The sequence below is a fragment of the Saccostrea cucullata genome, unplaced genomic scaffold (assembly GCF_032062105.1).
Source record: "Saccostrea cucullata isolate Sc308-1 unplaced genomic scaffold, CSIRO_AGI_Scuc_v1 ctg11755, whole genome shotgun sequence".
NCBI classification, from domain to species: Eukaryota; Metazoa; Mollusca; class Bivalvia; order Ostreida; family Ostreidae; genus Saccostrea; species Saccostrea cuccullata.
In genome coordinates, this window is record NW_026922646.1 from 1 (window position 1) to 14,237 (window position 14,237).

Genomic DNA, 14,237 nt, shown 5'->3' on the forward strand with positions numbered 1-14,237 from the left:
CATAAGAGAAAACAAAATTTCAAAAGCATACAACGGGCTTGGATTGCGTCGCAAAACACTTTATCCGATGCCTGACAGTGTATAATGGTGTCAATCTGTAGACGGTCTATGAAAAGGTCATAAAGCTTTTCAGGCCAGCTTGGAACATACAGACACCTTTCTCCTTCACTTCTCTCATAGTTCCAGCTCCTGCAATATTCTAATATCACCTGATGCGATGCTGTCGAGAGGAAAAACTCGAGATCACTGTCCTCAGTCAAACACTCTGTTACAAACGCGTACATGACGTCATGTCGTATGGTGTCTGATTGAAAAGTGAATTCATTTTCTTGTGTTTGTGATATTTCAGACAGAGATTTTTTGGGTATCCCTATGTCAGTACACTTTGGTAGATCTGTAAAATATCGTTCTCTGAGTTTGTTAAAAATTGCTGCATGGGACTCCTCATTGACTTTAAGCGTGTATTTTCCCAGCAGAAGAAGGCAGTAAAGAATACTCCGATCTTCACAAGAGAAGGCATGGTATTTGCCTGGAATTCAAAGTGTTAATGTAATGTTTGTATACAATTGTATTATTTACATGTTCGATAAAATCTCTTATTTTATTGAATTTCTTAACATTTAGCAATACTCCGTACACAGATCCATGTTCTATTTACAAACAATTTCTTAAAACAGCCAAGCCATTGACAAATATTTGATGAAACAAGGAATATCAACATTCTCAATTTAATTCATCATTTTGAAAACTCATGACAGCAAATACAATCCATCATTATGTCGAAGGATGACAGATATTTTTACAAATTTCTGCTTGCCCATTTTTTCATAGTAAATTGCCGACGGATTTTTCCTTTTTTTGTCCGATCGTGCCATGGAGAACACCAAGGAGGTTCCTCCTCCATGACATATGATCACAACTCTAATACACTTAAAGGTCTGTCTTCTCCAAATTTGTATTGTTTCGGCTTCTGAGTTTGATAACTGTTAATTTTCTTCGTAATGCATGTTATATCGGTATATGAATTGATCTGATTCACTCAAGGGCAGCATATTCCTAAAAACTATAATATTAAACCAAATCTTTTGAAGATTTTGAAAATAATTCTCAAAAGTCCAAACCTATATCTCTGCTCCATTAATTTTAACTCTTACATTTAAGATCTTTTTATTTACGATCTTGTCGAAAAATGAGGCATTTTAAAAAAAGAAAAGAAAAGATTTTTTAGATATATAATTGTAAATGTCCTGCTTTGAGAATCCGAAATTAAATTCAGTACTCTGTCGTTATTACCATGGTTATAGAGAATTGTTTTTCTTTTTAATTAAATTTGGAAATTGATTTATTTTAAAAGTATTTAATGACTATTTATCTATTTTATCATTTATTTAATTGTGACAAAATTGCAGTCTATATACTTTGACGTGTCTTGAAAAAAAGGCTGCATGCGTGAATACGTGCCTGAATGCCTACAGAGGAAACATAGCATTATGCATTTTAAATTTCTTTTTTAAAAAAATAAATAAATTTTATTACTTGGTTCTCTATAGGCCTTGTTGCCGATGATATATATATCACTATGTTTACGGAGACCTATGCAGGATCTAACTATGTTAGGTCTCGCATCTTGTAGATATTCCCATTTCCAAAGTACGTGCCCCAAGCTGTCGTTTTCCTCTGTCTGTAATCTGTGTAAATATTCTAATTGTTCATTCTTACTTTTTTGCAGAATATTTTCGGGAACATTCACTGGAAAAGAGAAAGAAAAATATTTTAGATAAATAGCTTTGATATAAATATCGTGTCTCGGCCTTTAATTTTTATTTTCTAATGGAAGGGCATGATTGCCTTCCCAAGATCGACTGGTGGAAAACGGCAATATCAATTTTCTTTCCACTCCAGGACATTTCTTATTAATCCTCTTATCCCGTCAACAAATATATTTATATTTAGAGAAATTTCTATAAAAAGAAGTTTTCCTACCTACATGTACCTACCGATCCAATTTCTTTACCTTGGGTTGGGAGAGGGCAAACAAAAATAATTTTAAAATGGCCTTAAATTTCAAAACAAATCCTATCCTTATTCAAAGTACACAATATATCGGTTTGTAAACGTGAAAAAAGTGAGGCAAAAATTAAAAATGTTAATGTTGGTAACGAATCGAAATACCTTTCGGTCTACAGAATACAATTACTCTTTAAGATTCCATGTTGTCGTACTTACATATCTGAGAGACAAGGTGAAATATTGATGTATCTTCAATAGTAGGATGAGAAATGATGTCCATCTGCAGACGGCTTATTAGTACGAAATTCCCGACAGCATCTTTACTGTTAACACATTTCTCATCATACTTTCGATTGTATTCCATTGATCTCAGATACTTTTTAGCTGTCATGAAACTAGATATATGAAATAAAATGTCACAAGACTGCTTCCCAATACGGTAAATGGTTTCGTCTGAGACTTCCTTAGTAATTCGCAGCTCCCCCTCGTCATCATAAAGGAATTTTAAAGATTTTAATTTTGTCACTGAATTTTGGACTTTTTCTGCAGTTAATCTATTCCTTTTGCCATACACTTGCAGCCGTATTACGTTAAGTTTTCTCAGCCATTCGCATGACTCGGTTTTCATGAAATTAGGGCAATCCGAGTCAGCGGACAAAAAGCAAAGTAATATGCATACTTCGTCGGCAGTCAATTTGGAAAAGACGTCTGAAAAAATAAAGTTTGAATTCCCTTTTTAAATGACAATGAAATAGATCAAAAATTGCTAATAAACATCAATGATATCTGACAACTACATGAATAAAGAAATATTTTCTCATAAACACATCTTATATTGTCAATTATCAATGGTTATTTGCACCCTTTGTCGATTCGATATATTCCAGTGAGACTAAGATAAAAGACACCGCAGAGTCCGACATATCTGTTTCATATTTTAATATTTTATTTGAAAAAGATGTTAATGGTAATCTAACAACCAAGCTCAATGATAAACGTGAGGGCGCTAACTTTTCAATCATCAACATCCCTTACTTACATGGTTGCAGCAATATACCTGCATATGGAGTTTATATCGATACGCAATTCAATTTTTTCAAATGATTGTACTGTTAGTTTAATTTTTAATGCCAGAAAAATTACAAATTTTGAGTGCAAATGAGTCATATAATTGATTGTGCGAATTAAGTTATAAGAATATTTAAGGAATCACTGTCTAGTTTTGAGAGTATGCCAGGCCATCAACAATAGTGGGAAACATGGGATAATTTGCATACCGGGCGAAGCCCGTTATGCTAAAATTATCCCATGTTTCCCACTATTGTTGATGTCCCTGGCATACTCTCAAAACTAGACAGTGATTCCTTATATTTCCATTTCATTGTGAAATAAAATTTTAGACTTAGACATTAAAAATGTAGACTAATAGATTTAAATAACACGAGGATTTCCATGCCAATTTCAATAGTCCTCGCACACTGACGTCAAACACAAAGGCAGCCGAACGAGATTTACATGCATATTTGACCTCACATCTGTTGCAACCACTATTGATATAACGACCACTATAAAAATAATTATATCAATAGTGGTTGAGAGTGCATTTCAATAACACACAAATGTAATAACCACTATTGAAATACGACCACTATTGAAATAATTATATCAATAGTGGTTGAGAGTGCATTTCAATAACAAACATAGTTAGTAACCACTATTGAAATACAACCACTATTGAAATAATTATATCAATAGTGGTTGAGAGTGCATTTCAATAACACACATATGTAATAACCACTATTGAAATACGACCACTATTGAAATAATTTTATCAATAGTGGTTGAGAGTGTATTTTGATAACACACATATGTAATAACCACTACTGAAATACGACTACTATTGAAATAATTATTTCAATAGTTGGTGAGATTCAATTCAATAACAAACACAGGTTGCAACCACTATTGAAATAATGTTCACTTTTGATATAAAAATTTCATTATGGATTGAATTATGGTTTTAGTTTTGTAATATTACCAGCAACGATCAAAATAATTATTTAAATCACTTTTGAAATTATAATTTAAATACCTATCTATATCTTAATTTAAGGACAGATGATATAAACAAAATATGGAAGCATGGATTTGTATATATTTTTTTGGGTCTGATTTCATTGAAAATGATGCAAATAATATATTTCTAGAATATAAAGTATTTGTAAAATTGTTAACCTTCCTTATTTATTTATACACTATAATTACTGACCTATATGTTTTCCACCCCAAATCTAATTCTTGTAAAATTTTGGATGAAAAATTAAAAATTTTGTGGTGAAACTTTTCTTTCAATACTGGTCGTATTTCAATACTGTTTGAAACCTATGGTAATCATATTGAAAAGCACTCTTCCCCGCTATTAGATAATTATTTCAATAGTGCTCTTATTTCTATAGTGTTTGAAACATATGGTTATCATATTGAAATGCCCTCTTAACCACTATTGATACAATTATTTCAATATTGGTCGTATTTCAATAGTGGTTACTAACTATGTTTGTTATTGAAATGCACTCTCAACCACTATTGATATACTTATTTCAATAGTGGTTGTATTTCAATAGTGGTTACTAACTATGTTAACTTTGCTATTGAAATGCACTCTCAACCACTATTGATATAATTATTTCAATAGTGGTCGTTATCTCAATAGTGGTTGCAAGACCTCCTTAGCGTCAGATACAGAGACAGATGCGCACGAGATTTGCATGCGTATTAGGCCTCCTTAGCTGTTGAACTATCGACCTGCCTAATTTACATTCCGGAAGAATTATGAAGAAATAACTTCCCCAAGCTTTCAAACAGTTATCACAGAGAAAAAATTACAAAATGGAAATATTCTTTGTTCATAAATTTTAAGATACTATTCAGGACGAAACAATTGTGCTTGTTCCCGTAATTTATTTGAATAAAACAAGACATTAGATGAAAAATGTGATGATGTTATTTAAGACTTAATACAGTACAAAAAGGTCAATACATGTTCAATGCTTCGTAACGCCTATAGAAGTGCATAGACCCCCATGTTTAGTTTAATTTTTAATTAATCTATACCGGTATGTGTAGATTCCAAAACTTGATCCCTATACTTTTTATGAGCTTGAAAGGATTTACAAAAGAATTGACTTAACTTTGAGATAAAAAGATGAAGAATTAGAGATGTGCATTTCATAGCATAGAGTAAGTACATATTATGTCAAATATGATATCTAGGGATGGCAATTTGTAATCGGTTAACCGGTTACTCAGTCGGAACGATTAAAATCGGTTGGAAAATCTGTAATCGGTTAGACGGGGGAAAAGTAAAAGTTTGTGTAAATGTCAAAAAATTTTACTAAAATCTTAATTAAAAAAAACAAATTAAAAAAATTCCGAAAGGTTAGAATTTTTGACTATCAATTTAATGTGATCTGGAGATACCGGTAATTGATACTCACCGGATAAGTATTGCTTGGGTAATTGGTCAGTTTTCGAAATGTTAAATAAATTAAATTTGTTGTTTAAATACATTCCGTTAAGGCGGCTTTACACGGTAATACAAGTCTTATGCAACTTGTCGTATACAACTTTTGTAATATGTTCCTTACCTGTCCACACGATTAAACAGATTTCTATTTAACTCTATTGTCATGCAAATGAATAAAACGCCCAAATTCGAAAGTCTTTGTACATGTGAAAAGTATGTAATTTTAACATAACTTTCTTACGAATTTTATATAGAGATCTAGAGCATATCACATGAAAATCTCATAAAAGTAATGAAAAATATTATATATATGAATATTGAACAAACCATTTCAAATGATAGCCACAAGATGAAATATTTTATATATCATTATTACTATAAATTGATTTTTGCATTATCTACAAATAAAAAGAAAATTGCATGAGTTTCATGTGAGCCATTTTTCTCAGTGTATAATGAATATTCACACATAAGTTCCTCGAATATCTATTTGTTACTATTCGTATTATTCCAATACTGTTAATTACTTGTATTATACATGTTATATTTTTGTGATTGCTTAACTTGTTTTAAACTCACTAAATAAAATATCCACCATAAAAAATGTGTGCAATACGTATAAGAGATTTTGTTAGAAAGTTTTTAATTATAAAGAAGCCCAATCAATAGATAGTAAATGCGCCAATAATATTTTTTGAATTTAGTTTACGTAACTGAGAAACGTATCGTCATTCATTAGATACATGTAATCATTAAAAAATTAAGACAAGAATTTGTAAAAACGTCTCAATTTTTTTATAAAGATAAGAGTTTTACCTTCTTTATAATGTGGTTATTTACATTTTTTTTTAATATAGTTTTAGATGTATTAATTAAAAGAGCACTATAACAATATTAGTAACGTTAATAAAAGTTTTTTTTTTTATTTTTTTTTTAAATTAAATTTACAAATGGATGCATTTGTATTGAAAATGCAGATTCATAAGTTTCCAAGTGATATATGTACTTGAACCGTATCTTACTTTAAATCAGCGTACAAATATTTACCAAACAATTCTATATTTGTTGCAGGTACATGTTTTTTACATTGTACATGTCTTTATCGTTGACCAGTCACTTATGAACAAATTAAAAACTCAAGCCGTTCATTGGTTGGATCCAGAAAGTCGTATACGATTTGTAGTACAGTATAGGAACATGCTCTACTCGAAAAACTGTCAGATGCGACTTTAGAAAGTCGTATAATACAAGTAATAGCGTATTTCACACCGCAATATTTTGCTGTATACGACAAGTTGTATACGACTTGTATTACCGTGTAAAGGCGGCTTAAATTACCTAGCCAGTCATGCTTTTCTTTAATGATTTTAATTAAATGATTGTTCAGCGGCGTGAACTGATTATAATGTGTATGCCCCCCTTCTATTCGTTGTAATTACCTGTCCAATTATAAAACAAACATTGTAAATTAAACGAGAGTTGAATTAATTAAATTAAACACTGCTTTTAAGAAAATTGTGCTCCTTTGTAAAGAAAATAAATAAGATATGCTCCCCGGCCTGAATTCCCATACTTCACAATTATGGTAACCTACATTTTTTTTTTGTTTTTGTTTAGTTTCTTACTCACGCATGCATTTCTAGACCTATTGTTGTATATAAAATCACCTATATGTTTTCTGGTCTCTCTACGCTATTGTAAAATGGTGAAGAGATTCAAATAAAATGATTGATTGGCTCTGAACCTTTATTGTGCTTATTGTGACTTTTTTGACAAATCTATGAACATAACTGAGACTTGCATGTCTTCCGAGTTCCTCCAGTTTTCTTTTTTACGATATTTCTTGTTTTCCTTTTTGAATTGAAATAAAATATAAAAAGTGGTCTGATTAAATGTAATCATTATGTAATATTCCTACATATAACATTTGTTTATTTTAGGAGAGCTTAAAATGATGAAATATGCACATAATTTTGATACGATTAACCGATTAATCGGTCGGAACGTCTTGCGTTTAACCGATTGACAATTCTATATTCGATTGCCATCCCTAATGATATCTAAAGTACACAAATCAAATACTCACCAAATCACTACAGGGGGAGATATGCTACGACGCATGAAACAAAATAATATCGGTTTTAATTATGAATAAACAATTGTTTACCTACTTGATACGTTGGTTCTCCATAAAACATCTCCTCCAAATACTGAAATTCAATAATGGATCAAGGTTTATGAGTTCAATATTCCAAATTACTTTAAAATCTTTTAAGGAAACTAAAGAGAAGTAATAATAATCATACCGAATACTAAACTCTCGGTATGAAGCCTGTGCTGTATATCCTAAATAAATTAGCTACTGATTCTGATAATCAAATAAACTGGAAAACTTTAAGTATTAATTACACTTACTAGTATTTTATGGACTTTGATATTGAATACTGTTCGTTATCTCCATAATATTATCCTTCTTTCTACTGATCGAATCATCCATTTCTAGCTCACATGAGCCAAATCATGCATATGTTCGCAATTATTTAATTGCATAAGGCTATGTTATTTGAGGCTTAATATGAGTTACGTAAATTCATATGCAAACATATGATTGCGACCATAAATCTACAACAAAGGCATTAACCTGATAATATATATTTTTTGTATGAATAATTATTGTACAGTGATTTAAAATTTAAGTTAGGAAAATGTTGCGGAAAAAATTGTTTTGCGAAGTAGCAACTTTTGTAAAAAATATTTTAATTTGCAAATAACCCATTCTTATTTTTCTTAAGAACAACAGGGCTAAGGTTACTCAAGTGAATGATGTGACCTAAGACCAATATTTCACCAATGATTAAACGCCATCCTCAAACACATCTCTAAGCTGTCCCGTTTACAGCCATCATTTCGTAAGTTCTATGGTCGATACAATGATTTTGTCAGCAAATACAATCTATCATGAAATGAAAAGCTGACTTACAATTTTTATACTAATTGTTAGTCCATTATTTACACACTGGATTGTCGATGGATTTTCCGTTATTTCCCGATCATGAAAAGGGGCACACGGCGGGCGTGACCGGTCGGCAGGGATACTCGCACATCCATGGCACCTGGTCCCAACTATGATGTTTGAGAGGTCCGTGTTTGCTCAAGCATTTTATTGTTTAATAGATGTTTGAGCTTCAATACTGTTTGTTATCTCTATATATCCCATCTTGACAAAAGTTCATGACATTTTCTACGAAATTTAAACATTACGTTATTAAATACACATTCTTCACTTCTGTTTCTAATTTTTCTATTGATATATATCTGTTCGCTGACGTCTAATTAAGTTAATTTTTCATTCCACACTAACTAGATTTATTTAAATGAGGTCATCAAGGTATTCAGATTTGTCTTGTAAAATATGGAGGATAAATATTGTTCTAAATTAATCACAGTTAATTGTTATACATGTATAATGTATGTGCATGAATTAAATTTTACTCTTTGAAAATAAGTATTTTCCAATTAAAATACTCTCTCTTTTTCTCTTTCTCTCTCTCTCTCTCTTACCTTCAGTTTTGTCTGTCTTTGTATCTAATCAAGAAAAGAAATTGTGATATATAGTGCATAAAATATTTAAGTGACATTATAAAGCGAAAGAAATATAAGAAATATAATATAATACTTATACCGAATCTAATAATTCTCTGGTATATATGATGTCTTAATCTTCTTTTTCTTAGGATTACTATTGCCAGTATAACGCAGAGTAAGAAAATGCCAGACACAATTCCACCAACGATAGCTCCTGTGTTTAAGAATACTTGTTCTTCCGTTTGTTTGAAAGTTATGTTTGTAGTGGTAAATTGTGATCTACAATGAAAATGGCATGCTCAATTCAATCAATCTAAACAATATAAGTTATAAATAATTTTTTTAGTTTAGTTTAACCTTACGTATTTGGACAAGAGGGATCTGCATAATAGCATTGCTGATGTTTGTTGATATTGAGGCATTCAGGATCTAAAATTGGGAAAATTAAAACATTGCAATCCAATTTTCTTGTTATCTTTAAACAAATCAGATTTCCTAATACAAGTTAGAAATATTTAAAATAAAACACGTTCCTCACATTCGTACAAATCAGTCCCTCTGAAATGATTTGCTGGACAACCTTCTTTGAAATGATGACAACTAACTTGATCCAAGAATCCAAAGCCAAGTGTCTCTAGACAGTTACCTATGAAAAGTGAACTGGATTTTTTTAAAAAGCAGAATAGAAATGAATAATTAAAAACTTGAAATTTTGTCTTGTCTTTTTCTAACGTATTCTTTATTTAAAAAATGATGATAAAAAATTAATAATTTTTATGCATGTTCATTTGAAATTTAGTTTTGTTATTGAGTCACAAAATTCCTTTTGTACTTTGAAATGGGAATATGAAGCAAATATACATGTAAACTGTACTAGTATATAATTATTTCCGTTTACCAATATGAAAAATTAAAAATGGTGATTTTATTTAAATACATGTATATATAAATCAAAATGCGTATTTCTTATTTAAATTAAAAAAACACAGAATGTATAACATACATCAACCATAGGATCGCTTATATCTGACTTTGAAAATTTGGGGTTTGTAAAAATTGATAGTTTTATCACCTCAAATTCTTCGTATGTTGAATTAAGGCAGTCTTAAGATCTTAGGAAACTAGGCAAGATTAAGAAATAAACAATTGCTTACATTTCAACAATAATACCTTAGTTCTGAAGAAATTAGATTGAAATAGCTGTTAGAGTCATTCTCATCAGCGATCTGACTTTAGCAAAATTCAAAGTACAGTTTAATATTTAACCTAAAATCTCTCTAAGGATTTTGATTTCGGCATATTTACAATTGTGTTATAGAATATTACCTTTTTCATACAACCCCACAGTAAACTTGTAACAAAACTCCACGAGAGCTGTTTTGTTTGTATTTGGAACACATGTGTACTGACTCCGTCCATTCTCATCCACACTGCAGTTGAGTCTTTTTGCGCTTTCATTGAATTCTGTCTCATTTAAAGGACAAGAATTGACGGTATAACCAAAACCGTTGTAGGTCATTCCTGCAAATGTATAATAACGATCTTATAAAACACTGTTCTTATTTTTTTTTTGGCTCCTGGACTGTACGAAATTCTTCTTTTAGCGTGAATATAGTAAGAATTTTACAAAATTAGTGAGGTTGTGACCCATAATGATCAAGATTATTTATTTCTAGAATGAGCTTATATTAAGGTATTTTTTTTTCAAAATTGGTCATCGGAGAATTTTTTTAAACAAATAAGCATGTACATGTAGCAGGGAAACGTTTAATCCTTAGCGTTTGATGTAACATGTACCAAAATTGTAACATTCGTGATCTTTGGCTCCAAGGTAAAGGTTCTAAAGGGCCAAGATGATTATATTCTGGAGATACATGTACATTACAATTTGTACGAATTTTTTTGTACTCCAGGACACTTTTGTAACATCATTTAGATGGCAAGTTATTTAGTCCTAAATATAACAAAAAGCCAAGCCTCAACAAAGCTATTAAACCTTTACTTTGTATATACTGTCTTCCTTCCTTTTTATTCTTACTAAAATAGAAAATTGTTTTATGTCTAAAAAAAAATTACATGTATAATAAGAAAAATTCATATAGAGGAATAAAATTTGCAAAATTTTATTTGAAAAAATCCGAAAGTACATTTTTGAATTAACGTTATTATATGAATTTCAGATTTCAGTCAGAATTTAATAAAAGGAAACAATTAAAGATTCCCTATCCATTTTTCAAAGATAAAATAACTGATATTGATGACACATTTACATGCAAACTATTTAAAAACATTTCAAATGTTAATTACAGTGTATATTAAGTAAATGTTTGGTGATATACAAATTCGTGTATAGGTCAATTTGAACGGAATTAAAAGTTTCGTGTAATTAACTTTTAAAAGGGCCACGATGTTAATACAAATTCTTCATTCGATGCAATAAATTAAGTTTAATAGTTTTGTATTTTTTTTCAAAGGAGAATGTGTTTTTAAGGGGAATATGACTAAGGTCGAAAATAGGAACAGTTATACTGTTATAAGTTGAAAGCACATTGCTCTTCGTTTCTCCCCCTCTCCTCGATCCTTAAAAAAATCTTGATATGCGTCTATCTGCGTATATGCGGAGTACGAAATATGATATAGTGTTATCTAATTTAAGACATGGAAGGCATGTTTTTATTTGTCAAAAGTTATTTATTTTCCAAGAAGGTACATTTTTTTTTAAAAAAAAGAAGAATGTTGTTTTCTATTTTAAAAGGGTGACACTGGAATCGAACAATTCAACAATCTCTTGGCACTACCGTGTGCATGTACATACATTTGTACGGTATATAGTGTAAATCGTACAAATATGATATTTTATCTGAATTATATATGTTATGTGATAGTCATATACTCGGAGACTTTAAATTATTATTGCAAAATTTTTTTTATAATTTTTCTCAGGAATTGTGTTTTAAGGTTACAGTTTTATGTATTATATTATATGTTGTCATTTCATAATAAATGACATATTTTTGAAACAAACATGTCTTGCGTTATTTGGCAAAAAATACAAGCTCAATGTTGTCAGACAGATGTTTAATTCAAGGAATGAAAGCTGAACGTAAATGATATTTTATGCCAGTAAAATTATTTTAAGTTAAGTTTCATGTATTATATGTTAATTTGTATTTCCCCACTTTGTGCCTCTTTATCTGTAAACCCGTTGGGACCCCCGGTAATTTTATCCTTTTGAGATAAGAGAACTAGCATCATTATATCTACTGCTATTGTGAAGACAAGACGGCCAAATATTTGCTGAAATATTTTTTTGGATTACCCACCTCCATCCCCAAACAGACTTTAACTGTACATTAGGCCACCTCAAGCTCATACGTCTATATTTTCATTGTAAATAATTCCTTTAGATGTATATTATATTGTTAGTCATATCCGCCATATTTTGGAGGCCACCTATTTTGCCAAATTACATATGTTATGTAATACATACTGGGATACTAATTGTTATTGCATAATTGTTTTATAACTTTTCTCAGGAATTGTGTTTTAAGGTTACATTGTCTTCCAGTCTTTTTTATTCAGTTTTATGTATTATTATATTATATGTTGTCATTTCATCGAAACAAACATGTCTTGCGTTATTTGGCAAAAAATACAAGCTCAATGTTGTCAGACAGGTGTTTAATTCAAGGAATGAAAGCTGAACTTAAAAAGAATAAATGTGATTAACCTATGATACTTCCATTGCCCCTATGTTATAGGCATTTGTGCATCTTTTCTTTGAATAAGTATATTTATAAAGAACGAGAAATTTTATCTGTAAAATTTTTAGATAGCAAAAAAAAAAAGCAATTTGATATCCAGAGCATTGACTAGCTGTTCGCTTGAATGGCTGTTTATTTAAAACCCCTGCATATTCTTTGTACTCAATTAAGGTACACTCACTTACTCTTATAAAATGTTGCTTTAAGGGTAATACATATTTTTGGCTGATTTTGATTTAAAATGACATATTAAAAGATAAATCCCTGAAATATAATGAAATCGTAGGTTTACTTGGTGCTTAGATTTGAGACTTTGTTTTGCTTTCTATATAATTCAATACAAAAATTTGCACATTTTTTTACCATATGACAAAATCTTATGTAATTCTCCCCAAGTACTTGGTAAGCATTATTCAGATTACCAATTTGAATGCAAATCTATGAGAAATATATCTGATTTCTGAAAAAAGTTTATTTGTGTTCATGATATGCTCATGATTTTCCAAAAGAAATGTGTTTACTGAGTAAAATACAAATAAACAATTATACCATGGCTTGCTTGCAAATTTGGCCACTAAAGACATGAATTACAACTTGACATATTTTTAATGGAATAATAGTCATTTATGTCATTAAAAGTTATCTCTCTTATCAGAGTATCAATGGACCTTAAGAAGTCTGGCGTTAGCAGGCACGTAGCATCGATTTTGAAAGTGGGGGGCCAACCTGAGAAAAATTTTTTTACTTTCCTAAAAAAAGTTGACATGCAATAAAAAAAAATTAAAGATTGCCCAAACTCGAAAATCCTATTTCGTGGTAGTGGTGGTGGAGGTGGTGGTGTTGGGGTGGTTCGGGGGGGCGGGGGGTGGGTAGTGGCCAACCTTTTTTAGGGCCAACTTCCTTTCACTTCCAATTTTTCCTATACTTCCCTGCTATCAATATACTGTGCTAAAAAGTGGGGGGGGGGGGGGGGGGGGGGGGGCAACCATCTTTTCAATGGACAAAGGTAATGTTGGGGAAAAAAGTGGGGGCCCCCCTCTGCCCCCCCCCCCTCGGTTGCTACGTGCCTGGTTAGTGCTTTGACTAAAAAATGAAAATTTAAAAAAAAATCACAAGGACTTTCTGAATTTGCCACTTTCTTTGGGTAGCACCAAATTTATTTGAAAATTACAAAGGTACATATCTGAACTGACTTTATTGAGTGATTTTCAGAACTCAGTCAGAGTTTTAAGTAAAAATAATCAAAGATTCCCAGTCCATTTTTCAAAGATGAAAAAATAATTGATATAATTGACACATTATGTGCAAAATTTTAAACTTTTCGAATATGAATTAATTAAGTATTGCTAATT

The 14,237-nt window shown here is 30.8% G+C and overlaps 1 protein-coding gene across 1 annotated transcript; it reads right to left on the bottom strand.

Moving 5' to 3' along the window:
• Window positions 1-31: 31 nt before the first annotated feature.
• Window positions 32-2,729, bottom strand: LOC134262145 (uncharacterized; the record flags this gene model as incomplete). Its single annotated transcript, XM_062744541.1, has 3 exons — window positions 2,227-2,729; window positions 1,537-1,749; window positions 32-529 (listed from the first exon to the last, which is right to left on the bottom strand). Coding segments are annotated over exons 1-3 (1,123 nt in total), but the record flags the coding sequence as incomplete, so codon positions are not given.
• Window positions 2,730-14,237: the final 11,508 nt, after the last annotated feature.